This window comes from Pagrus pagrus (assembly GCF_965226575.1).
Source record: "Pagrus pagrus genome assembly, chromosome: 3".
In the NCBI taxonomy this organism is placed as follows: domain Eukaryota; kingdom Metazoa; phylum Chordata; class Actinopteri; order Spariformes; family Sparidae; genus Pagrus; species Pagrus pagrus.
The window spans coordinates 7753857-7778019 of record NC_140187.1 but is presented as its reverse complement, the minus strand read 5'-3'; the positions used below and the strand labels follow the sequence as shown (position 1 = coordinate 7778019).

The following is a 24163-nucleotide window of genomic DNA, read 5'->3' as shown; positions in this document are numbered from 1 at the left end:
TTCCTCATCAGGCGTAAAGCAATCAGTTAACCCTTTCTGTGAATCCAAAGGAGCTCACTGAGGCTGGGAAAACATTCCTGAAATACCACAAAGCCTAATGAAAACACGACTACACGATTCATCGTTCTCTCACATGAAGGTAAACTGGCGCCACATATTGCAACTATTATGTATGAGGTTGTTTACTGCATGCACTGTTCTCCCCCTTGACTTGAATGTGAGGTCCTGACCCTGCGCCACGTACAGTATGTGCCCGTTGACTGTATGTCCACATATCAGATGCAGCAAACAAACAAACTGGGATGATGACTCAACACTTGGACGTTCATAAATAAAGCCGCTAGCCACCTCGGCTCTAACACTTTATCTTTCCTGTTGATTCCCCCTGTGTTTTTCTGCCTGAAGGCCACAGATAAGACAAAGTTGTCTCAGGCTTTAGCTCCTGACCTCTGACGTAGGGACAGCTCTGGAAATGTCTTTCTTTCCACGGCACAGAGATGTTTCCTTTGGAGAAAACACCCTGATAATGAAGCGTTAACAAAAAAAAGAAAAAGAAAGCTACTTTTCCAGGCAATCGGCTTTCCCCCCGCTCTGGAGTAGGATTGTTAAACTAAGCCGAGAGGGACATTTACTGTAATCATAACACTATTGGTTTATTTTTAGACATGCAAATAAAAGTAAAGAGCTTGCATATTTCCTCACATGCAGGCTGCAGCTCTGAAATTCTTCAGATTCCTGGTTGCTAGAGTACTCGGAGTCATTCTTCTGTGCACGTTTCAGGTACTCTGACGTACGAGGAACGATCAAATATCATCCAGTCAGGTCTAGTGTCCATGCCGTGCACTTTATCTACTGCAAGCAGTCAAATTCTTGTCAGTCAAATGTTGGTATATGATGATATATTTCAGAGCTCCTCCTAGTTGGATTTTTTTCAGCGTAAGGTCAGGATTAAAAGGAGTGGCACATGGAAGCTTGCTTACAATAAGATTCAGCCGAGGCACAGACAGATAACAGGAGATTACCTGATCCCGCTGTTGTTGCAGCCCTGCAGCACATTAATGATCACACCTAGGTAATGAATAACTGCAGAGTACACAGAGCTCGCTGAGCGCAACTCATCCAGAACCGTGTGAGGTTATTAACACAATCAATCACTCGGGCATCAGCTCGTACAATAAGCGATCGAAAACAGTTCCCTGAAGCGAGTACTCTCATAATGTTAAACCAAGTTATTTATTGTTTTGAATCTGTAGCTCCGGTTTGTGGTATTTTAACTGCTTCATGATTTAAAACAACACACAATAAAGCTGAAATAATCCTCGGTTTAAAGGAAAAGGCAATGACAGATTAACAAGATGTGAAATGTCTGCATGTGTTCACAAGAGACTTCATGGCTTGCCCCAGCTGACTTTAAAGTGATGCAATCCAGTTTGGCAATCAGGCTCCAATGCTGCCAGCTAAAGCACCTAAAAGCTGTTTTCTACTTCATTTGCTTTAATTTCGCAACATGTGTTTTGCTCACTTTTTGAACTGATTAACAAGATGATCCCTCTTCATGTGTTTTGGGATGGGCCTAGTTTTTGCCAAGGATGACAGCTTACTTTAGGAAAACACACAAATCAGCAGATGATATTTCACATCTGCCGCTGATCCTCTGAGTTGGTTTGGTTACCGTTCAAAGTTAGTGTTTGCTTACAAGTATTTCTGATTGATGATCACATGCATGTGGTTGTTTACAATCTCCCCTCCAAGTCCCAATGAGAGCAATGGTTTCTAGACATATTCGAGATAACATTTAGATAGTTTGAGAACATATTAATTTGATGCAGTGTGGTTTTGGTGGGTTTATTCAGTGTAAAGGTTAAAATGACTGACATTTTAAGATGTAGGCTAGAGGGAAAAACTGAAGGTTGACTATATGACTGGCTGAAAGTACTCTGAGTACATGTGAAGTTCATATTGGGAAACCTTCAGCTTGTCAACGTTTTCCTCTGAGTAACAGTGAAAGTTAGTGCAACAAGATATATATATATATTTTTTTTTTAAAAGTCAGAGATAGCCTGATAAAAAGTTAACTTAAAGTAAAGCAGCAAAACCTGAAGTCCCTGTAAGAATATTTCAGAGAAGATGCACACAGTCTGTAGTTATGTAAGAAACACAACCACAGGATTACATTAGTTAACTCAGAAAACACTTATTTCATGTCAACAACACGGCTGCAGCAATCAATCAGGCACACGTGACGCTGTCAATCCTCACACAGATAATTAACCTCGCTAACTATTGAACGTTTGTAAACACATAGTATAGTTAACGACCAGAGGACGTGGTCTTACCTCTGCTGTCAGATGGTCCACCACCGCTGCTGCTGCTGCTGCCCGTGACTCCGGTGTGCTCTCTGCCCGGGGACAGTTGAAGTGAGCCTCAGCTTGAGCGACCAAAGAGGCTGCGCTTCAACTGTCAAGATAGTTCACATCCCACTGGAGCTCTCGCCGCTGCAGCGCTACCCCGGAAATCATCTCGCACTCTCGTAAAAAAAAAAAAAAAAAAGTTTCTAAAAAAAAGATTAAACAACAGTTTAAATGAAGATGCAGTGTGATGACAGTCGAGCTAAGCTGCTCGCTCAGGACGTCAAGTAGCGTGAAATGGTATCAAAGCGTTATCAAGCGAGCAGTTTTGTTTATGAGCATATTTTTTTTATGAACTTAACCCTTAAGTTTACATTACTGGTTGACTGAACACATTTAGAAATATATAGCTTACTCCTATCACACTTTGAAGCACAGTTATAAATTCAGTTTTATTAATTAAAATTTTTACATCTGTTCCAGTATGTTCAATTGTTTATGTAAGAATTAATGAGGTACACCACTGACCCAACCACCTACCCAGCTAACAGTTAGCTAAATGCTAAAGTTTCTTTGTATTTGAATATGTGTACAATAAATGAGTTTGGGGGGAACAATGGCTAGCAGGTAGCTAGCTAAGTTTCATCTTGCATTTATAAAACCACACATACAACTCACCCTGAGAGAACAGTGAATACTGAAATATGAATAAATAATAGAAAGGACCTGCTAGGTGCCTCAAGTGTGTCAAATATGGTCATATACTAATGCTAATGGGGGTACTGGTACTTATATCTCAATTATATAGATTTTTTAACTGCTTCAGCGATAAAGTTATCTACATTTTTGTGGCAGTTACCAACGGTTAATAACATCAATATTTTACACCCTGTCTAATGTTAGGAACCTCCAAGAATTCATGATGTTACCCAGTGCCCTAACGACCCAGCTCGCTAAGTTTCATCTTTCTGCTAGGTGCCTGTCCTAGTGTGATAAGGTTATCTACATTTATGTGGCATCTACCAACCGTTAATAACAGTTAAAGTTACAAACTCAAATTTCATATTGTCCTCGCACCCTCAAAGGGTAAAGGAACGTTTGTGATGTCAACCTGGCTTTAATGTAACTTCCTCGCGCTAACCACTGCCTTAGCTAAACACCTAGCTAGCTAACAGTTAGCTAACTGTTAAAAACAAAAAAAGGCAATAAAGACCTTTAAGGTATTTCAATTAATATAATATGATGCATATAACGTCAAATCTGGCATTGTAAAATGTGAATGTCATTGTTTTTTTATTTGGCTTGTCTGTTTTGCCTTGTTTTTGGACATGTGTACAATAAAGAAGTGAAATAAAGAAGTTTCTTCTTTCATCAAGTGATTTATGTGCTCTTACTTTTGAAACACCATAAAGTGAACTGCACCACACAATGCTATCAGCAATTTAGAGCATTATCGCCTTAAAATACACCAAACCACCCAGGAGAAGAGTTAATAGTAAAGGGGGAAACGTAGAAGACCAACTGTAATCAGTGAGAGCTCACTTTGGATCTTACTGGATCTGCTTCTGCTCTCTAAATAATGATTTTCCAGGAAGAAAGACCATTTAAAATACTCTGAATGAACATCAGATGAATTGGGTCTTAGAGCAATTGAAAGTAAAGAGGCAGATTTTACACATACAAAGTCAGTCACGGTCAAAATAGTCAAAAGTAATGCAGTGGACGCTGATACAAGTTCACGAACAGCCTTACAGTGACATCCGAAGGAGGCCACAGTAAACAGCAAGGAGTCTACTGTTCAACTCTGCTCCATCTGACAGTCAGTCCAAACATAAAAACCCTAGCTAATTACTTATTTTCACAAAGAAATGTTCCTTAAAAAACTGCCATAAAATACTAAATATTAACAATATTTTCAACTTTTACTGGGTAACATTTATCAACCAACATCAGTCTTGATAACAACCAAATATACATTCATTTTCAGGATTTTAACCCTTTAAATAACAGCTTGTTTACATGATGCCACTGTTTTTTTTTTAAATGAAAATAACTCAATAAAATGTTATTTTCCATATACTTAATATACATATTATATGAGCTGAGGTTTTTTGCAATATGCATTAAAACAGCCACAATAATCCAAAAATGAAAGTTAAAAAAAATATTAAGTGCATGCATGAGGGTTAAAGTATCTGAGTACTTCTACCAGTACTCAGTTACCATGGTGCTCCGTCCATGATGCAATACACCGGCCGGCCGACAGGGGGAGCTCTCGGTCCATCTCTCCCCTCTGCAGCAGCATGGCATCGTTATTTCTGAGCGTTTTTTTTGTTTTTTTCAGCCCCTCGTGGGACACAGACCGCTATTCTCAGACCCCCAGAGCCGGAGACGAACAGTGTGGCCTTATAAAAGGGACTGAGAGCAGCGACAGGGACACATTTTGAAGGTGAAGCACTGGGTGAACTGTGTGTGGACACGACTGGATGTAGATCTGTGTCCCGGGACAATAAACGTCACTTAACAGTAAGTAAAACAAGAATACAACTTTTTTTTTTTTTCTTTGGCTCGTTTTTCACATTAAACACGTTGCCTTTCTTTGGAGAAACACGCTGTCGGTGGAGTGTCGGCTGATATTTGGTGACAGCTTGTTATTGTAGTTTTTTTTTTTTGCATCTTTCCTCTCAGCATCCAACTCAGAAGTGATAGTCTTATTCTGAATGAATGAATAAAGAGGGTTTTTTGTACAACTGCTGCACCGAGACCAGCTCTGTTTTCACTTGATGGTGCTTCAGTGCACAGTTTTAATTAATTTATTAAGAAGTCATGCGTGATTTGATGCCTTGTGTTTGTGATAGAAACCAGAAAAGTCTTGAAACAGTTGGAGATTGTAAAAGTGTGTTTTCCCTGCACCTACTCCTGTTTCCTCTCCTCTGAAATATGCAAAAAAAAAGTCCCATTATATCCCAATTTCTTGTCTTATTTGGGGGGTTTTAATGGCAGAATCTCAGCTGCACCGTGGACCCGACACCATCCAATAACTTCTTGTTTTCTTAAGATATTCACACTAACAGATCACATATTTGCTCAAATAGAGGGGGGGAGAGATGTCCCCTTTCATTGTGAAATTCAGCTGAAATGTTAGTTATTCTGTGTGCATACTAGAGGCTGTGGATGAGGCAGCCTGGTGTGAGAAGCAAACCAAGTTGCCTATTTAAAAACTGGCAACCGTGTGTAGTGTCCTTGGCAAGACAGAGAAGATAACACAATCTTGCCTGTCTGGAGAAACCAGGCACAGAACAATGAATTATCCTACATCTATTATCCCTGCACTCCTGAGCATAATTAAAAGCCCCATAATCCTCCCTCTGGAGCTGCTACCTGCTGGAGTGACACACTGAAGTATCTGACTTGCTTCAGGCTCCAAGCGGCAGCGCAGACAGGAGCTCTGCGAGGGGAAGTTTTCTGCTGGGAAAAATTTCACCCTGTTTGACACCAGCTGGGGTTTTTTGGGGATACACCGGAGCAGCTGAATGTTTGCCGACACCATGACTGAAGTGGGATTTAACTTCATACTGACCACTGCCCTGGGTAGCATGCTGCTGATGGCTGTGGTGGTACTGCTCTGCTACTTTACCTGCAGACTAGCTGGTGCTCTGCCTGTTGGTGGACCTGGCAGATTTTAAGACATGCCGACTACCTCGAGGGAAAAAGAGGAACATGCTTCTGCCGTGCCATCTTGCATTAATACCATTTCATAACATCTCTTTCTTTTTTTGCCTGGTTGGCTTCTTTCTATGGCTCTCGGGTTGGTTCAGACTTGCCTTCATCTTATTATTAACCCAGAGGGATCCTGGCATGGTTTCCAGGCAGGAAGCGTTTGGATTCGTTGACTAGGTGATCTTTTGCAAGCTGGCTGGAATTTAATTAAAGTCAGCAAAGAAAGTTAAAATATAACATGCCTTTTTAAAAAAGTTACATCAGTGGAACATAGAGAACCATTTAACGATATAAAGCTATACTTTTCTCATGATTTGGAAGATGCAACCCCGTCCACACATAAAAAACTCCAGCCAGAATCGCACACGTGAAAGATTTTTACGATACAAGTGTAAGAATCTTTTTTTTTTCTCCTGGTTGGACGCGTCCAGTCAATCATTTGGTGTTAATCGGCTTTATTATGGCCCTTAAACCTCTCAGTGCTATGGAGCTCAATCCCATTAAAATGACCTTGACTATAAGCACAGGGAAGAAAAGGAGGAGGGTGTGGATAATTATAGATGAAAGCCTGACTGGCCAGGACCCATAAGGGCCCCTATTGTGACTACTTACATTCACAGCGAGGCCTCCAGCTTAGCTTCACCAAGCGCCCCTTTTTTGTTTCTGCTTCTGGAAAAGCCTAATGGTGGTCTGAAAGATTTTACAGCTTACACCAGGTTCAACAGGAGAGGAAATACAGTTCATCAGAGCGGACACAGTTGATGGATTAACCGGCTGTTTTGATAATCGATAACTTGGCGTTAGTAGTTCTCGTGAGGTGCACTATGTAGTTTTGGGGAAGAAATTTTAATCAAGAGAGAAAGATCCAAACAAACAAACCAATTAAACGTCAATCCTGAATAAACTGACGAAACAAAAGGATTTCAAACTGTTGTACTTTTGTTTCTGGGGACCTTATTTTCCTCTGAGAACAGATTGTTTATTCAGTTATGGAAAAAATAAATATTTCTGCTGTATGTTCGTATTATTACCTCATTAATATTGTAAATATTAAAATTCTGAGTTTGAATTTTCTTCTCCAAAACTACACAGTGCCAGATTGAGAACTGAAAGTCAAATTTGTCTGATTACAGCTTCTTAAATGTGAACATTTTCTTGTTTCTTTACTCCTCAATGACAGTAAACTGAATATCTTTTGGGTGGTGGACCAAACAAAAAATTCAAGGATGTCATTGTTGGCTTTGGGGAACAATGATCGACATTTTTTCACCATTTTCTGACATTTTATAGGCCAAACATGCGATCAGTTAATTGAGAAAATAATCAACATTTCATTAACGAAGCTTTGATGACATGAAAACAGATGGTTGGTTGCATTCTACTTGTGCTTTTGGCCTTATTTTGTCTGTTTCTTCATTTGGAAAGGGAAGGGATACTCAAACAACCAATACTCCGTATACATGATCAAAGGGGACAATGTCTGCAGAGCTCGAGCAAGAAATATGTTTGCCTGAAATAAATGTACTTGTCAGAGTCAGTTTGTGACGAGATGACACAAACTTAATCACCAGTGATCTTCTTTTTGTCCCACCAGCTGCGAGGCGACAGCGGACTGGCTTCCTCAGCTTCTCAAAGTGGCATGTTATGGCTGTCTAGAGCAACGCGTCAGCCACACAGAGACGACAACATGAAGATGACATCGCTCCTGCTCATCGTTTGCTCCTGTCTGATCGTTGGGAGTGTGGGGAAGCCGCAATTCCCTGGTGAGTTACTGTGTTGTTAGTCAGTCGGCACCAAGAGAAAACCCCAAAAAACAGCCGTGGAGGTGTTCGGCAAACACACTGGAGAATGTTTTGAGCCATTTAAGGAAGTTTATTTTACTATTGGATTTCCTGTTATTTGAATACGGGATATTTCTGGAGCTGTATTTAGTTTGGTGGCGCCAGGAAAATAACAGGATTTCATTGTTTGAATACATTTTCTTCAGAAATGTTCACTCTGCTGCTCTGTAGGAGATGGATGTGCATTTGACGTGTAACAACTTCTGTTTTCACATCTTATAACAAGATGTGATCATTAAGTGTATCTGCAGAAAAGTAATCAGCACCTATTTTAATTGATTTATTGTTTTAGGCCTCAGTTAGACTAAATCAGGTGCTGCGTCGATCATGTCACATCTTCACAGAGGTGATTGAGAGGTCAGGCTGTACCCTGATTGGACAAACACCACTCATGGGCTCTCTGCTCCTGGATTTTATTGTCAACATCGGTGCTGCTAACGAAGACAATGAGTGGGAGGCGTGGGAATGTTGGATCCTGGGACCACGTACCATGAGTGTGGGGTAATGGGCAGCGATGCGGACGGCAGGGGTCATCAAAGGCTAAAACATAATAGACTTTTGAAGAAACACAACCTGATGTCACACTGCAGTGGTCAATCACAGAAGGTGGCAATCAAACCGGCTGGTCGACAGCATTGTTGTTCACGTTGTTTACACTAGGTGTGAGTTATGGCCTGCCCAAATTGCTCAGAGTTTCTACGATGTCGCTTGGCTAAAACAGATCAAGCTACTAATGGGGGAGAAACACTCTGCGAGCTTGTTGCATGTGAAGATGAAGACATTGTTGTGCCTGAGCCAGTAGCTAGGAACCGGACGCCATCCAGGTGGAGTTCACTGACCAAACAACAATACTCTTTCAGTTGTGTCCTCAAACACCACCACAAAACTCAGCATTAAATGCTGCAACGCCTGATTTGGTCTGAATGAGGCTTTATCATTAGTATCATCTTATTTCTACGCAAAACAGCCAAACATTTGCTGGTTTTAGCTCTCAGATGTGAGGGTTCGGGCCATTTCTTTGTCATTCATGACAGTGAACAGAATATCTTCAGGACTATTAGTCGAATAGGACAAGACATACACTATGAGGACATTTCCTTGAGCTATTTAAAATTATGAACATTTTATCTGATGATTTCCTTTAACTATCCAAATCTAACCAGTAACTTGTGTATTGCCATTCACAGAAAAAGAGAAGGATCCCAAGTTTTGGAATGCTGGTGCCCAGAAGACCCTGAAAAACGCCCTGACGCTGCAAACTCTCAATATAAACAAAGCACAGAATCTCATCCTCTTCCTTGGAGATGGTAAGACACAACATCCTAATGGTTACATGCTGATTTGTGGCAAGAGAGTATGAAATGTCCCTAAATGCTTCAGGTTGGAAGGTAACCTAGCTGGAGAAGATTTCAACTGCAGTAAGCTCATTTTGTGATTTTTGATAGAGTTTAATCGTGGACAGTCCAGCTGAGCCAACATTTATTGAAGCTGAAGCGATGTTCTCGAGGATCCAGTAATCCAGCAGAAAGTGAATGAGATTTTTTAAATGTTTTCTAACATGCAAGATGAATGAATAGTATCGAACAAAACAACTGTGCTGCCACCAGATCACTGGGCTTCTGTTTGAGCTGGGACGCTCATTGGTCACATAATAACTTTTATCCTCCATCGGGGCCTCTGCTCTCTCTGTTTGGACTATAGGCACAACATGACATTCTTGCACACTGCTGCATGCAGTCATGTTAGTGTGGTTGGCGAGTAACAGGCAGCATTTTACAACTTATAGCTGTGAGAGGACACAGCAGGGAATGAGTGTCTAACTGGAAAATGTTTCCCGGACATAGTGTACCTTATACCAGGAATTATTCACAGGATTCTGATTAAGTAATGAGACTCGACTGTGTCCTCTCTGTAGCTCTGAGCCTCATGCAGGCTTTACTTATTACTGTAGGGTATCAAACTAGACCTGGGGCAAATGTTGCCTCACAATGTGTACTCACCTGAAACTAAGAACTGTTGTGTTGTAGTAACCTCAGAATGAGCCTTTTATATCTACAGAGGGAACGAGTCAAATGTCAGTTTTTTGGATTTTGTGTATGCAAGAAATTCCTGGATGTTCAGTTCAGTATACTACATTAGCCCCCCCAGAATGCATTGTGACTCCCCAGACTGTCCAACGGTGGACTGTGAAGCTGAAAGTTCAAGCACCGCAGTTTTATTTGCAATTTTTGATTGCATCTCTAACTTCACTTCTGTGAACCTTTAATGCGAGAAATCAACTTTTCAGTTGGTTGCATTCTGCAACTACGCCACTAGATTCCAATAAATCCTACACACTCGACCTTTAAAAGAAAGTAATTCAAAATTAAATTAACCCAGATCTGGCAAGTGGCAGATTTAGACAAGAGGTCATCACTTCCTCTGACCTAATATTTCTCAAATTTACCCATAATTATCTATATTCTAGGCATCCAAACCACAAGTCATCATCATACTGGAAGTAACAGATTAGCTACAGAGATGGAAAGGTCTTTTTTACTTCTGTGAGCTAAAAAGTATCTGTTTTGTTTGTATCTGTTTTCTTTTATCTTTTTTTTTCTTCAAGTTTTCAAAGTAATTTGTATCTCAGAAATGTTGTTGCCTCACAGCGATCATCTTGTTCTAAAATGTCAAAGAAAACAATACATCTCTCATGTGTTGCAAACTGTGCACAGCGGTGAATGAAAAAGTGTTTATGTTTGTCATGCGCAGTATCTTTCTGTCCCTCCCTGAGGGGAAAATGAATCCAATGCTAACAGTCGACCCGTTTCTGATGTTTAGGGATGGGCATTCCCACTGTGACGGCTGCTCGTATACTGAAGGGTCAGATGAGCGGACAGAGTGGAGAGGAGACGCAGCTGGAGATGGACAAGTTCCCCTTTGTGTCTCTGGCCAAGGTCTGACTCGCTTATTATTATATCACACAGTATGGCACAATGTATTGATCTTGCTGTGACCATTAATGGCTTCCTGAAAAGGCCTGTGACCGTAAACAAGGTCATTTAGTGGGTCACGCTATACTAGCTGTATTATGTTACAGACTTGAAGACAAAAAAAAGCCTGTTATACTATAAGTCTGGTGATATTCTGTATTTTTCTTACTGAAAAGACAATATACACAAAAGTCCAAAACCAACAACTGACTGATCATGTTTCCTTATTACTATAAAGATACATATATTTTTATTAGTCATATCAGGCTACATTTATATGTAATAGCTCCTCTGTGAATACTATAGTGAATCTGTTTGGATTATGCAGATAAAACAGGGTTAGGAGAGTTGCCTTACAGTTCAGACATGTTTTAGGTCGTATATAAAACACTACTTTGACTAATAACGTGTGTCTGATATCGTTCCCCCCCCAAAAATAGTTCTATTTACTAGTAAAAATCCTTAAAAATACATCTTATTCTTCTCCCTTATTATAAATCCCAAGTCCATGATTATGCAAATATGCCTCATTTCAAAAGTTTAACTACATTACAGGATTTGTTTCCTACTTTACTGAAAACTACTTTCTCAGTGTTTGTGCATTTGAGGCTTCAAGTTTTTTTTAACATTACATTTTTGTAAGTTGAATACTGGACCAGGATTTATGATGTTTGGCATAAGAGTAACTAAATGCAAGACACCAAGACAGACAGGTTGAAAAAACAAAAACGGGAGCCTTAAAAATGTAAAGCTGATGTCTAAAAATCAAAGGCAGGCAACATAACAGACAAAAGGTAGACCGGGGCAAATCCAAAGAACTAGAAAGAGAAATACAAAAACTAAATTCAACTCGAACTGATAAGGCACAGGGGATCAAAAAACCAGGAACACTGAAGATACACATGATGGGCAAATGCAGGAAGACATAAGGTGCTTAACAGGACTGGGGAAGAGATGTGAAAACACAGAAGTGACAAATACTGAGGAAAAAACACAGACTCAAATACACCAGGTGGCGAAGACTAATGCGGGACAGGAATTCTGATAACATGATACAAGAGGAAGAAAACTACAAAGTAAAACAGGAAATAACTGAACTTAAACCTAAAACTATGACAGGATTGGCTTCCAAACTATTTGTAATGTCACAAATCATGCCTTTAGCGCCGCCTTTTATAAACTGGGTCGTCAGCGAGCACAGAGAGACTTTCATCAACAGCCCTCAGGTGACGGCATCAAGTAAAATTCAAACGCTCAACTGTAGGAACAAGAAGAAAAAACACATTTTGACAGGATGGGGACGCTGAAGTAAAAATGTTGAACACAATACAAATGATCTGAATATATAAACTGGGAAACTGTGTCAACAGATTTGAATAAACTGAATTAATGGTAATTAAAGGTACCCGCTGTGGTGCACATTCCTGCTGCTGAAAGCTATTTAACTGATGTTGTTCTTTAGCAATTGTAAATCATTTAAATTATTTTCATTATCGATGTATTGCACTGCACACAAGGAAGCGTGCATCTACTCGTGGAGGGGAGGCTTGTGCCCGTTTCAAGCTAGCATAGGCCCTGTGTCCACATAGCGTTTTATCTGAGTGCTAGTCTTTTTTAAATTGCTCCAAATGACGAGCGAGCGTCTCAGCGTCTTTTTTCCGAATGATCTGCCCATTTCTGTGCAGCCGCTCCAAGCACTTCAAGTTGAAAATATCTCAACTTTTCAGAAAGGTGCTGGTGACGCCACCGTCTCCGTTGTTCTTTCTCCTGGCTCGGGCCCTTAGTTAGCTGGTATCTCTTCAATGATTAGATGATTAGCTCAAGCCCAAACAATGTAGATTGATAAATAGCACTACAAGAAAGAGGAAAGTATTTACTATTTGATTTTGGGGTGACATGTATCTTTAAGCCTGCTTTTTTTAAAGATAAAACTGAACCAAGGAGCCAGGGGCTGAGAGCAACAGAAAGGTTAAGGCAAAGCGTTGAGAGATGTTCAAACACATTGTTAGTTTTGGTCATTGGATTTGACAAAAGTAAGAATCATCCTTGATCCCAGTAAAAACTTGTTGTGATACTGGAATAGCACCAGTCCAGTTAGTGTCATGTCTCAACAAATTACATCACACAAACAACCCATTATTAGCACATCAGCAAGACTATAAACACTATTTTAATGCTGACCACATGTCAACGACCTGTAATTCTGCAGACGTACAACACTAACGCTCAGGTGCCAGACAGCGCCGGCACTGCCACAGCTTACCTCTGCGGGGTCAAAGCCAACGAGGGCACGGTGGGAGTGAGTGCAGCTGCTGTCCGTTCCCAGTGTAACACCACGGAGGGCAACGAGGTTACCTCCATCCTCAGATGGGCTAAGGATGCAGGTAGAGTGACATTGAATAACATAACACAGGCCTCTTTCACAGACGGTTTTTGTCTACAGGGATGCAGAATTGTAATTTTTCAGACGACTGCAATCAATTATCATGCGTTTCACGTCCGTGGAAACCTAATTGTGGTTGTAGTTGCTGCTGTGTTAATGGGAAATGGGAATACTCACCGGGGGTGACTTGAACGCTCACAGCAATGACTTTGAAGTGTTCTTGAAAGCGATGCTCTGTTTTTTCACTCTGCTCATTCCCTTTTTTAGCTGTTCAGCCTTTGAACTGACGTTCTCCTTGGAGCAGTTTGTAATCGACATTAACTTGACCCAAAGAGTTATTTTTTTATGTGTTTTCATTTAAAACTTTTAGCCACTCATTTTACAAAAATCTCTATCAGGCAACAGTTGCCCTGAAGTTTCATCAGGTTTTTGGGAGTTTTTTTTTCCTGGTTTCTTCCAGATTACTGATGTGTTTGGGTCCTTTATTCAAATGCCAAGTGGTCTGTAGTGCTGATGAACACAACAGAGCCACATCTTAAACAGTTTTTTCTAGGACATGATTTGTTCATTTTTCCTTTCCATCATTGTTGTTACAAAGTTTCCAGCTGCCTTGACGCCTATCCAGTACAAGAACAATAGGATGGACATGAAATGAAGTCATTTCTTCCATTGCGTACAGCTCCCATGCGTCCAGAATCCAGATGTTGTATCATCTACTTGTGATACATTTAATCACTCCAAAGAGTATTTTTTAAGAAATATATTTTGGCCCCCTCCCTTCAGCTTTGGGAATATATTTATCGAGCACCTCTCTCAAAGTGAAAAATTACTTAACTTCTTACATAGCCAAAAAAGCATGTGAGTGTGGTTTCTCTTTTGTGGTTCACATTTTCTCAGGCACGTGTCTGAACTGGTTGGAGTTCCCTTGGAAGTTATCCGGACAGATCTTGTTATAACTTTCCATTTGAACTTTCATTGAACTATCAATCTATTTCCAGTTATCTAGTAATTATATATCTATGTTCATTGCAGCCTCCCATGTCCCCTTTATTTGTGAGTTATTGTTTGTTTTCATTGAGAGGCCAATTGAGAACATATTTGGGAGTACTTTTCTAACACGTAAGGAACTGTAATATTTTTCCCGTTCCTTATGTGTTGTAAGAAAATGTCTGTGTTAGGAATGTGAACCCTTGTCTTATTTGTTCAGATGACTTAAGCTCCTCATTGTGAAATCATTCAGTCCATTTTCAGACCACGTTAAAGCCTTCATCGGTATGCCTTGTTGCAAAATCCATCAGATAACCTGCACCAGCCACTGATGAGATTTGTTTTGTTAAGCAGAATGAAGTTTGAATAGCTCTCAAGATTGTGTGATAATTGGGGTGTCAGTCGTGTGGTAAAACCTGAAATTTAGAAGCCTCTGTAACAGTCAATTAAGCTAATTGTAGTGTTATTAGTTTTGTTCTTGGTTGTTTTGTTTGCCAGAGAAATTTTGAAACTATTTTGTTCACATTATCAAATGTAGATTTTGAAAATGAAATCTAGAATAGATGGAGTAACTGGGGCAGAATGTTCATATTTACATTCTTCACATGGTTTGTTAGAGATTAGGGAGTACTGAGTGTTATCATTTAGCCTCATATAGTTTTTCTGTGAAGGAGGGAATACAAATACCCTGGTATTTTAATGGATCCTTAACCCTTTTAAGTTCAACTGATTTTGGAAAATAGCCACAGGTATCCACAGTTCTTATCATTGTTAAACAAATGCTTATGATTCTGCATGGACATATTACTTAAAACACAAAACAATAAAAGGTAGCACAAAGGAGGAAACAGAGATGTGAAGAGACTGCATACCATGGTTTTTTTCAGAGGGCGGTGTTGGGGATCAGTCAGGGGTGGGTGGAGGTCAGTGCATGTGTGGGTGTGAGAGCATGTGTGTGGGTTCAGAGGTCACAGATAATAAGAAATCCAATCATTCCTCAGGGACCATGGCAGGCAGCAGCTGACCTCCTGCACAAAGCAAATAGAAATGGAGTGTAGAAGTATTTTTCATCAGGTCATTTTACAAGGCTGTCCTCTGATGGTTTACCCTTTAATGTTTTACTTTTGACATGCAGAAGATTTGATAGCAGATTTATGCTGATTCATATTGGTACATCCATTAATGGTGGCTGTTTCTGTTAATCCTGGGCTCTTAAGATGTTTTTACACGATTAACAATTGCTTTCATATGATCCAAAGATAGAATTTTTCTATTTTAATACAATACTCACATGCCCTTATGTACAATAGCTATTGGTTGGTGACTGGCTGAGATGAGTGATAATTCTATCCCTGCACTGCAGCTTAGTGAGAAACCACAGCCTGAGGAACCACAAAGAGGGAATTTGTACTGAAAAGACAGTAACTTATCTACATCTGACGTGTTCTTTAACCAGAAGATTACTCACTCAACCCTAATTCATACAGCTGACTGTGTGTGTCCACTGCAGGCAAGTCAGTGGGAATAGTGACGACAACCCGCGTCAACCATGCGACGCCCAGTGCTGCCTATGCCCACAGTGTGGACAGGGACTGGTACTCTGACAATGAGATGCCAGCTGATGCACTGCAGAACGGCTGCAAGGATATCGCCAGACAACTCTTTGAAAATATTCCCAACATTGATGTGAGTCAAAAGTATTAACTTCTGATATATAACTTTTTATCAAGTGATGAGTCACTAAACAGCCCTCAGAGTTACATCTGACTTGACGCACATTAACACGTCGAAGTCGGAAGAGCGGCTCCCCAATTCTGGAAATGGGACCATCTGAGGAGCATGTGAATGCAGCAATTGTCTACCCAAAGTACCATATCAAACTAAGTTGTCGTTTCATACTCAGTGCGCATATTTTATCATTTGGTCCAGAAACAGTCAGGACTAACATTGGCATTTGTTATTCTGCTCTGCGACTTCGCAGGTGATTATGGGTGGAGGAAGGAAGTATATGTTCCCTAAAAACAAGTCGGATGTAGAGTACCCTGGCGTGGCAAAACACAGCGGCACACGAAAAGACGGAAGAAACCTGGTGCAGGAGTGGATTGACAGAACGAAGGATAAAGTAAATTTCTCCTTCTCCTCTTCGTTCTCTTTGCTTCTCTTCTTCCCCTGCTTCCTCTTTTATCTACCCAATTACATTTACATATTTAGGAGTTCAAAGTGACTGCAGTGTTAAACATTCACACCATGCTGTACATTTGTGTTTTTTTGACTGTGCAGAAAGGCCATTATGTATGGAACAAGAAGCAGCTCTTATCACTAAACCCTAACAACGTGGATTACTTATTGGGTGAGCTTCCAGTCTCAGTGTCATTATGAAACTCTCATTGAAGTGTAAATGAAGAGCCATATGTGTGTGCATTCGCTGTAGGCTTATTTTCATCGTGTAATATCCTATTTCTCCTTTAACCGTGCCTTCTGTTAATCCAGGCCTATTTGAACCTGGGGATTTGACATATGACTTGGAGAGGAACACTGAGACTGATCCCTCGCTGACAGAGATGGTGGAAGTGGCCATCAAGATCCTGAGAAAGAACCCCAGTGGATTTTACCTGCTTGTAGAAGGTGAGTTTGTAGCCTCAGGGTGACATTGGACTGTCATCTTTTGTTTTAGGTTTTTATTAATGAATAGTGAATGTCCCTGAAGGTTTGGACATTTGGATTGTCGTTATTATATAACCTGGGTGTCACCACTGATCAGCTTGACAAAGTCTGTTGTAGTAGAGGTTAGTTAGTGTGTGGAGTTTGGATTGTTTGTTTCAAGCTCTAATGAAATATACATATGATACACTGCATCGAGGTTTCTTGATATGTCCATGGTTGCTGCCAAAGGTTGTTATTAGGAGTATTAAATAAATAGTTAAACATTTTGGGAGAGACACTTGTTTCCTTTCTTTGTGAAACCAAGATGAAAAGATCAAGACCAGTCTTATGTTGGTGTGTGAAAAGTGAACTCCACTGATTTAACATTGCGTGAACATAAGTGAAAACACTGTCTGAATGTCAAGATGGAGGTTATCTCAGGAACACCTCGAAAGGATTTCCTCAAATTTGGCAAAACAGCCGCTTGGACTTGAGGATTGGACTGGTCAGATTTCTTCTCAGGAAGGAAATTTGGCATAAACATCCACTGGGACTGGAGGACGAACTGATTAGATTGACTGACCAGGCTGATTCTCAAGAAATAGTTACTGTAACTCTAAGTGCTGGATCGCAAAGTACATTAATGTGTTAGTGTAGCTTATCAAGTCACTGCAATTATGCTTTCTCCTATTGTGACTTTGACGGTTCTACAAAAACAAAGTAATTTAATCAATGACATCTGCTGACAGACGACCATGAGGAAAACACGACCCAGTTTGCGGTTTGCTAATATTGTTGTGGAGAAAGAAAAGCAAAGACAAGGATAGCCCTTGGTTCACTTATTATCCATGAAAAACATCCCTCAAACCTTGTGCAAGGTGCAAGTTTTCTGCTGGAGTAAGCAGTTCAGAATCTCTATTGATCATGATAAATATACTTCTTTCAGATAGTCAAGACATAGGCAACCTTGTGACCATATGTCTGTTCAAAACATGCCGTATCCCTAAATATTCTCTAGTTTTACATGTTGGTATCACAGGAGAAAAGGGCCCTGCATATTTTTGTAACTCTAGCAATATCATCATGTTCTTAAGTTTAAACAAAATAGTTCCAACTTTTCTGTAAAACTCTGTAGAACGATTAAGTTATTGTTACAGAATCCGTGCCTGAGAATCCATTCACATACCATGAGAAATTGATGGAAAACATTCTACCTTCACCAAGTAGCACTGAGCTTCAACAAAGCATCCACTTTTACAGTTAGTTTAAAGGCAACTACTTTCTAAGCCCTTTACCTTGTTGCCAACTTCCCTTCACTTAATCGCCCCTTCAAGGAAAATGTGTTTTGCACCAGTTAATAAACTACAAAGAGGAAGATTCAACATTCAGTAACATTCACAGGGATAGGTATGAAAAACATAAAATCCAGTCAAGGATTTAGAAGCAGAGGACAACAATGAAATAGTATAAAAAGCGTTTATCAACTTTGAAAGCTGAACAATGTAAGAGTTTGTGTTATAATTTAAGAAATATGTTGATGTTTATTCAAGGCGGTCTGCTTGGGAGAGGAGAAAACAAGAGCCATTCAAAAATAAAATTCTGTATTGTTCTGGGCTGAACATCATCATCGTCTGTGGCACAAGGACTGTGGAATCTGTGAATGGCCAATGTCTGCACGACTTTAGATAAAGTAAGAACAGGAAGGTTGTTGTTGATAACTATGTGTCCTTGGCTGAATCTGTTGAAAAAAACACGGCTGCAGTCAATGGCTGTTGATAGCAAACACCTGCAGGTATAGCAGTGGATGTTCAGCCAGACTGAGCGAGAATAAAGGGGTCAGTATGTTTCAAACAGAGTCTCGTCGAATCATTGAGCACCGTCTGAAAGAAGGTGGTAAGACGGCCCCCGCACTATTAGATGGCGAAATTGTGGGGGCTGCATCTGACATTTTTTTGTAACTTGTGACTTGACTTATTTTTATGTTTTCTGTGAGTGGTGGGAGCCAGTCAGCCTGAACCAAATTTGATTGGATACATTTATGAAACTGCCCCAAGTTCAAGATGAGTCATTAAAAACAGTATATTTAAAAGAATACTATGCCGGGTTTGTTGGTTGCTGTTTGTAACCTCCCCATTCAAAGTTGGCCCCTCCTTCCTGGAGAGAAAGAGAGAGAGAGAGCAGCAGTTTTAGAGTGAGAGTGACAGTGAATGACCAGAGGGAGCTGCGTTAACAAAAACAAAGCAGTGAGTCAGATGGTCGTTACGTTCTGAAGTACAAATAAACATGCCCAACATCGGCACAACCCTCCAGATTTTGTGTGAATGCAGCCAAAGTGCAGGATTCATCATGTTCACCGTATGCCTCTTTACTCTGTCTGTGTGTGTGTATGTGTAGCTTAGCCCCGCCCTCCACCAAACAGATGCAAAGACCTGCAGAGGAGAGAGACAGAGACAGCGATGTCGCTGTGTTTTTAGTTTTGACCTCTCCTTACACCCTATGCTCTCTAATTAGCTGGGGGCTACGCACCACTGCCAAGGTTGACGCCCAGGAACTTAGCAGAAGGCAGGGTCACTGCATATACAGACACTGCCACACACTTCTAGAGTGATGATTGAGAGGAATTGCTTTTGTATGAGTCCATTCATGTATGTTTTGGATTTTTTTTTATAGTATACCAAAGTCCTTTTAGGCAAGTCTTGCCACTTGGCAGCCACCTTGGCAATGCTCCCAGGCAATTATTTTGGGCCAAGAAGGTCAGGACCCTATCTAAATGAACGAGAGAGAACCAGAACTTCACTTTTAAAAACTCAATCCAGGGTGTCGTAACTTGACGCCTTCGAGTGTAATGTCTTTGTCTAATGTCTAATATCTTTGAATAACCTCACCTTTCTTGGTAATCCTGTGCATGATTCTCCTTTCTATGCTTATTGGAAGTCCATCTGCAGCCCACATCATATTGGTTGAAAAGGTCATGAATCTCTCACTTGTTCGCTCGCGTCAGTGTAACAAGATAATTGAACAATTTGCACAGGGACACAAGATGAGAACATAAAAAAAAAAATGTTTTCATCCCACTGTGTCTCTAAGAGACTAAGGACTAACTGGAAATATTGGTGTCACTGTCAGGAGGACGCATTGACCACGGACACCACGAGGGCAAGGCCAAGCAAGCTCTACATGAAGCTGTGGAAATGGACAGAGCCATCGGCCGGGCAAGTCTCTTGACCAGCATCCACGATACACTGACTATAGTTACTGCTGACCATTCTCATATGTTCAACTTCGGAGGCTACACCCCCAGGGGAAACACAATATTTGGTATGTAATGATAATCAGGCACATCCAGTACTGTATACATCTTTACTGTAACATCTGTTTAGTAGTATTGTTGTTTTGATAATTGGTTTTAATTTGCTCTGTCTCCATTCACAGGTCTGGCCCCAATGATGAGTGATGTTGACCAGAAGCCCTTCACCTCAATCCTATATGGGAATGGACCAGGTTACAAACTTGTTAACGGAGCAAGAGAGAATGTCTCTACTATTGACTATGGTAAGTGAAATCTGGCTAGTGAGAAATCTATGGATAAATCTTCTGCAGAAAGGGAGACAATACTCATTTCTCCACCGGAGATACCTGCAATAATTCAACCGGTCTAGACAGATGGCCACCCCCCACTAAGTCTGGTTCTGCTTGAGGTTTCTGCCTGTTAAAAGGCACTTTTTTCTCGCCACTATCGCCAAGGGCTTGCTCATAGGGGAAATGTTTAGTCTCTGTGAATAAATGAATTTAAAGAGTATGGTCTAGACCTGCTCCAATTGGAAAGTTTCATGAGATAACGTTTGTTGTGGTTTGGAGCCAAATAAAGATTGATTGATTGAATAGACAATAAGCCAGTTTTAGTAGAGCATGCAAGGAGACTTTCTTGGAACAATTGAGGGGGCACTGAAACCAAAATTGTAATAGGAATGAATGTATAAATGCATTTCTTTCAACATTTGAAAAGCTGATTTTTTTATATTAAATCCCTATTTTTTGCATCCATGTTTAATTGCTAGCAGTCTCCTTCTTCCTTGCCTTTGATGGCATTTTGTGTTACTGAGTGTTACTGCTGCCTATAGATCAGGGGAATAGTGTGAAACCATTGAAATACATGCTTGTGGGACCTTGTGCTTTTCCTTGTAATTGACAAAACGGGGAGCCTGCCACTCAGGGAAAAACAGCTCCATACCACTACTAGAGGGCAAAAACTCACAAGGGAACATTTAACTGTTAACATTTAACAATATCTTTACATCCATTCTCTGTGCCTTTCAGAGGGAAACAACTACCAGGCCCAGGCAGCTGTACCTCTGAACATGGAGACTCATGGAGGAGAGGATGTCGCTGTATTTGCTAAAGGTCCCATGGCTCATTTGCTACATGGGGTCCATGAGCAGAACTACATACCCCATGTAATGGCATATGCAGGCTGTATCGGCCAGAACAGGGAACACTGTTTGTCACGCAGCGGGACTGCCGGTCTGCACCCCGTCCTGTCCACCATCGCAACCATTTTCACAGTCACCCGACTTCTGTGCTGACCTTCCTCGTGAACGTCGTCATCCTCTGTTTTAACAGTCACATTTTGAGATTTCAATTTGTTGTTGTTGTTTTTTTTAAATGTTCAAGTTTTACTCGTCACTATTTTGATAATGGGACCACTGTTTGGTAACACTGTTATGTGTTATGATAAGTAATGGACACAAGTATCAGTTTTTGTCTATTTAAGCAAATATGTAAAACATTACAAAATAATCGAACACCCCTCATGCACCGAAATTAAGAGATTTGTTGCAGAATTCATCACAAAATCAGAGATCTTAGTTGTGATTTGCCTATTGAATAGTTTTTGTTAAAAGTGTGGGGACCTGTTGAGCCTCTTTGTTAAATGTAAACCTTTTCAAGTTGAATAGATAGATTGGATTTACCAATGTTTGAATATGTTTCATTTCTTAAATGTGCAGTTAACAGAATCTACCTCACAAGCTTGAAAAAGATCTCTCATGTAATCATGGTGTGTTCAGAGGGACACATTTCAATGGACAAATTTAATGCCGAAAACCAGAGGTGACTGAATGTATGATTGACAAAAGAGTAAAAGATATATAATTCTTGTCATACATCTTGTGCATACTTGCAAAAAGCATTGAAAAAGCCCACCTTTCACTGTTGTGTCCAATAACAGAAGTTGTAAAACCTCTTAACCAATAAAGGAAATGTGCTTGTTTCCTCATAATCTTTTCTTGAATTTATCATTTTATTTTATTGTCCCAAATTTCCACAAAATTTTCATTAAAGGGTAATTCCACTAATTTTAAACACTTAAGTGTGTTTATAGGTCTTGGGGAGTGCTACAACAATAATTTGATAGAAGTAGTATAAAGCTGTCTTTTGTTGCTCCAGAGAAAGCTGTATGTAATCTGAAAAATTACTTCCAGTGATGTCACTCAACAGCTATCGCAGCGGGTAATGTAGACACCAGGTTTTGAAGATTAAGAAGAATGTATGTTATAATGGCGATATCTTTGGTTGTGCTGAATCAATTTTGATCGTTTGTTTTGAACTGTCCATAATGAGTCCAACAGTGTTATAGGACTGCATTGCTAGACTAGTGGACTGCTTTTAAAACTTGGCACCAACATTAACCACAATGCAACTTAACCACGGTATGACATCACTGTAGGCAATGTATCAGATTACATGCAGCTTCCTCTGGAGCCACAGACGGCTTGAAACTACTTTTTCACATATTAAGTGGTACTCCCCAAGACCTGTAAACACACTTCAATGCCTAAAGGTGGTGGAGTTAAAAGTGATAACTTTTCTGTACACAAATACTTAAGTTAAATTGATTGATATTTTACATTTTTTATGTAGTAACAAAGGTATAGAAATAATTGCTTTTTGACATACAGTACATTTGACATTTTGAAATCAATTAAAGAATGAAAGCTAAACAGAAGCAACATTTTTATGATAAACTAGTGCAACCACTGCACGCACTTCACCAAAAGGTCAAATAGACATTTTGGTGGTATGTACAGGTATGTAAAACGTCACACAAATTCATGATTCGTCACATATCTGCCCAGAGATCCTCTGTCAGTGAACATCCTTTTTTTTAAGGTTGTGACATATGTTGTATGTTGTACTTTTCCATCTGCTCTATTGTGCGTGTGTGGAATGTGAATGGACTGGAGCCACTCATTCCTTGGCATCATGTGGTCACTGGGAAAACAGAGGAGGACTCATGCTGGCTCAAGCATGAAAAGGGGAGGTTCAGTTTAAACGGGCATGAGATGAACTCCTCGTGCTGTCACTACTCGTACATTCTAAACATCAGCACACATAATGGCTGCTGAGGACCTCGAGGGCCTCTTCATGCTTTTGTGTAATCTTGCTTTGCTGATTAAGATTTTTCTTTGACTCCTCTTGGCAGAAAAAAATCCTTGTCCTGTTATCCTGTTTTATCTTTTCTATTCTATATTTAGAGATGACGATCAGTATCAGATTGTATGAGTATGGCATGAATATTCAAATGGGCTTTCAACCACCAACTTCCTTTTGCTTTCAAGTGTATTTGTACTCTCAGTGCTTCCTGAATAATGAAACCTTTAATTTTCTAAAATGATAATGAAACCAGGGCAAGGCCTTGGCTGTGTCTTGAATGTATGGTACTTTTAAGTGTTCGCCTTGCGAGAGCTTTGCTATTCAGTCCATAGACGACAAGGAAAACAGCAGTTGTGATGAAGCACAATAGTGAAGCCCTCCTCTTTCACTCACGTCTTAGCTGGAAGCAAGTCAGGTCCCTAGAAACACTCGAGGTGGCCTCACCAGACATACAATTTTCTCAGACAAGCCGTGATGTCAAGTGAGTTCATATCACAAAGCCATGTGTAAGGCTGCATACCAGAAACACTGTAATTTTCTGTCTCCCCATATGAGATCTTGCCTTTTATCCAGTTATTATGTACACAATGTCCACAATTAGTGTAAAACTAGTTGTAGCATTTGCTTGTTGACCTCGTACGATGACGATTCTCGTGGTTGTGCAGATTTTAGCTCATTTACTACAATCTACTTTACATTGCATGCATTTTGCAAAACATACTGCTGTGTTTTAAACATAACAAAAACATGAGTGTGCATGCACACATCTTAACCAAAAAAGGGGAGGTCTCGAGCCGAGGGAGAGCAAAACATGAAACAAAAAGGCTTGTATTGTAT

At 40.2% G+C, this 24163-nt stretch overlaps 2 protein-coding genes across 5 annotated transcripts in view; one reads left to right on the top strand and one right to left on the bottom strand.

The window, feature by feature from the left end:
• ece1 (endothelin converting enzyme 1) overlaps positions 1-24163 on the bottom strand; it is a 60279-nt gene that overhangs the window by 21385 nt on the left and 14731 nt on the right. The window contains exon 4 of one of the 4 annotated variants that reach the window (XM_084349635.1): positions 18990-19048. The exons of 2 other annotated variants lie outside the window; for them this stretch is intronic. In XM_084349635.1, the coding sequence (XP_084205761.1) occupies positions 18990-19028 (39 nt within the window). In that variant the 5' untranslated portion in view covers positions 19029-19048. Of the gene's footprint in view, positions 1-2336; positions 2528-18989; positions 19049-24163 lie in introns of those variants that run through there. One more of the 4 variants, XM_084349636.1, reaches the window with a different exon arrangement.
• On the top strand, positions 4580-22184 carry alpl (alkaline phosphatase, biomineralization associated). Its single transcript, XM_084349639.1, has 12 exons — positions 4580-4874; positions 7663-7831; positions 9097-9216; positions 10730-10845; positions 13091-13265; positions 15762-15937; positions 16233-16373; positions 16532-16601; positions 16742-16876; positions 20021-20212; positions 20327-20446; positions 21212-22184. The coding sequence occupies exons 2-12, from the start codon at positions 7708-7710 to the stop codon at positions 21475-21477; spliced, it is 1635 nt and encodes a 544-aa protein (XP_084205765.1). The 5' UTR covers positions 4580-4874; positions 7663-7707; the 3' UTR covers positions 21478-22184.

What these genes read in the sequence shown, in the direction of transcription:
- alpl (XM_084349639.1), top strand. Translation starts at nt 7,708, where the DNA reads ATGTTATGGCTGTCTAGAGCAACGCGTCAGCCACACAGAGACGACAAC. An exon ending in CAGATGGGCTAAGGATGCAG is followed by an intron (nt 13,266 to 15,761) that starts GTAGAGTGACAT and finishes TGTCCACTGCAG; the next exon opens with GCAAGTCAGTGGGAATAGTG. An exon ending in CAACGTGGATTACTTATTGG is followed by an intron (nt 16,602 to 16,741) that starts GTGAGCTTCCAG and finishes CTGTTAATCCAG; the next exon opens with GCCTATTTGAACCTGGGGAT.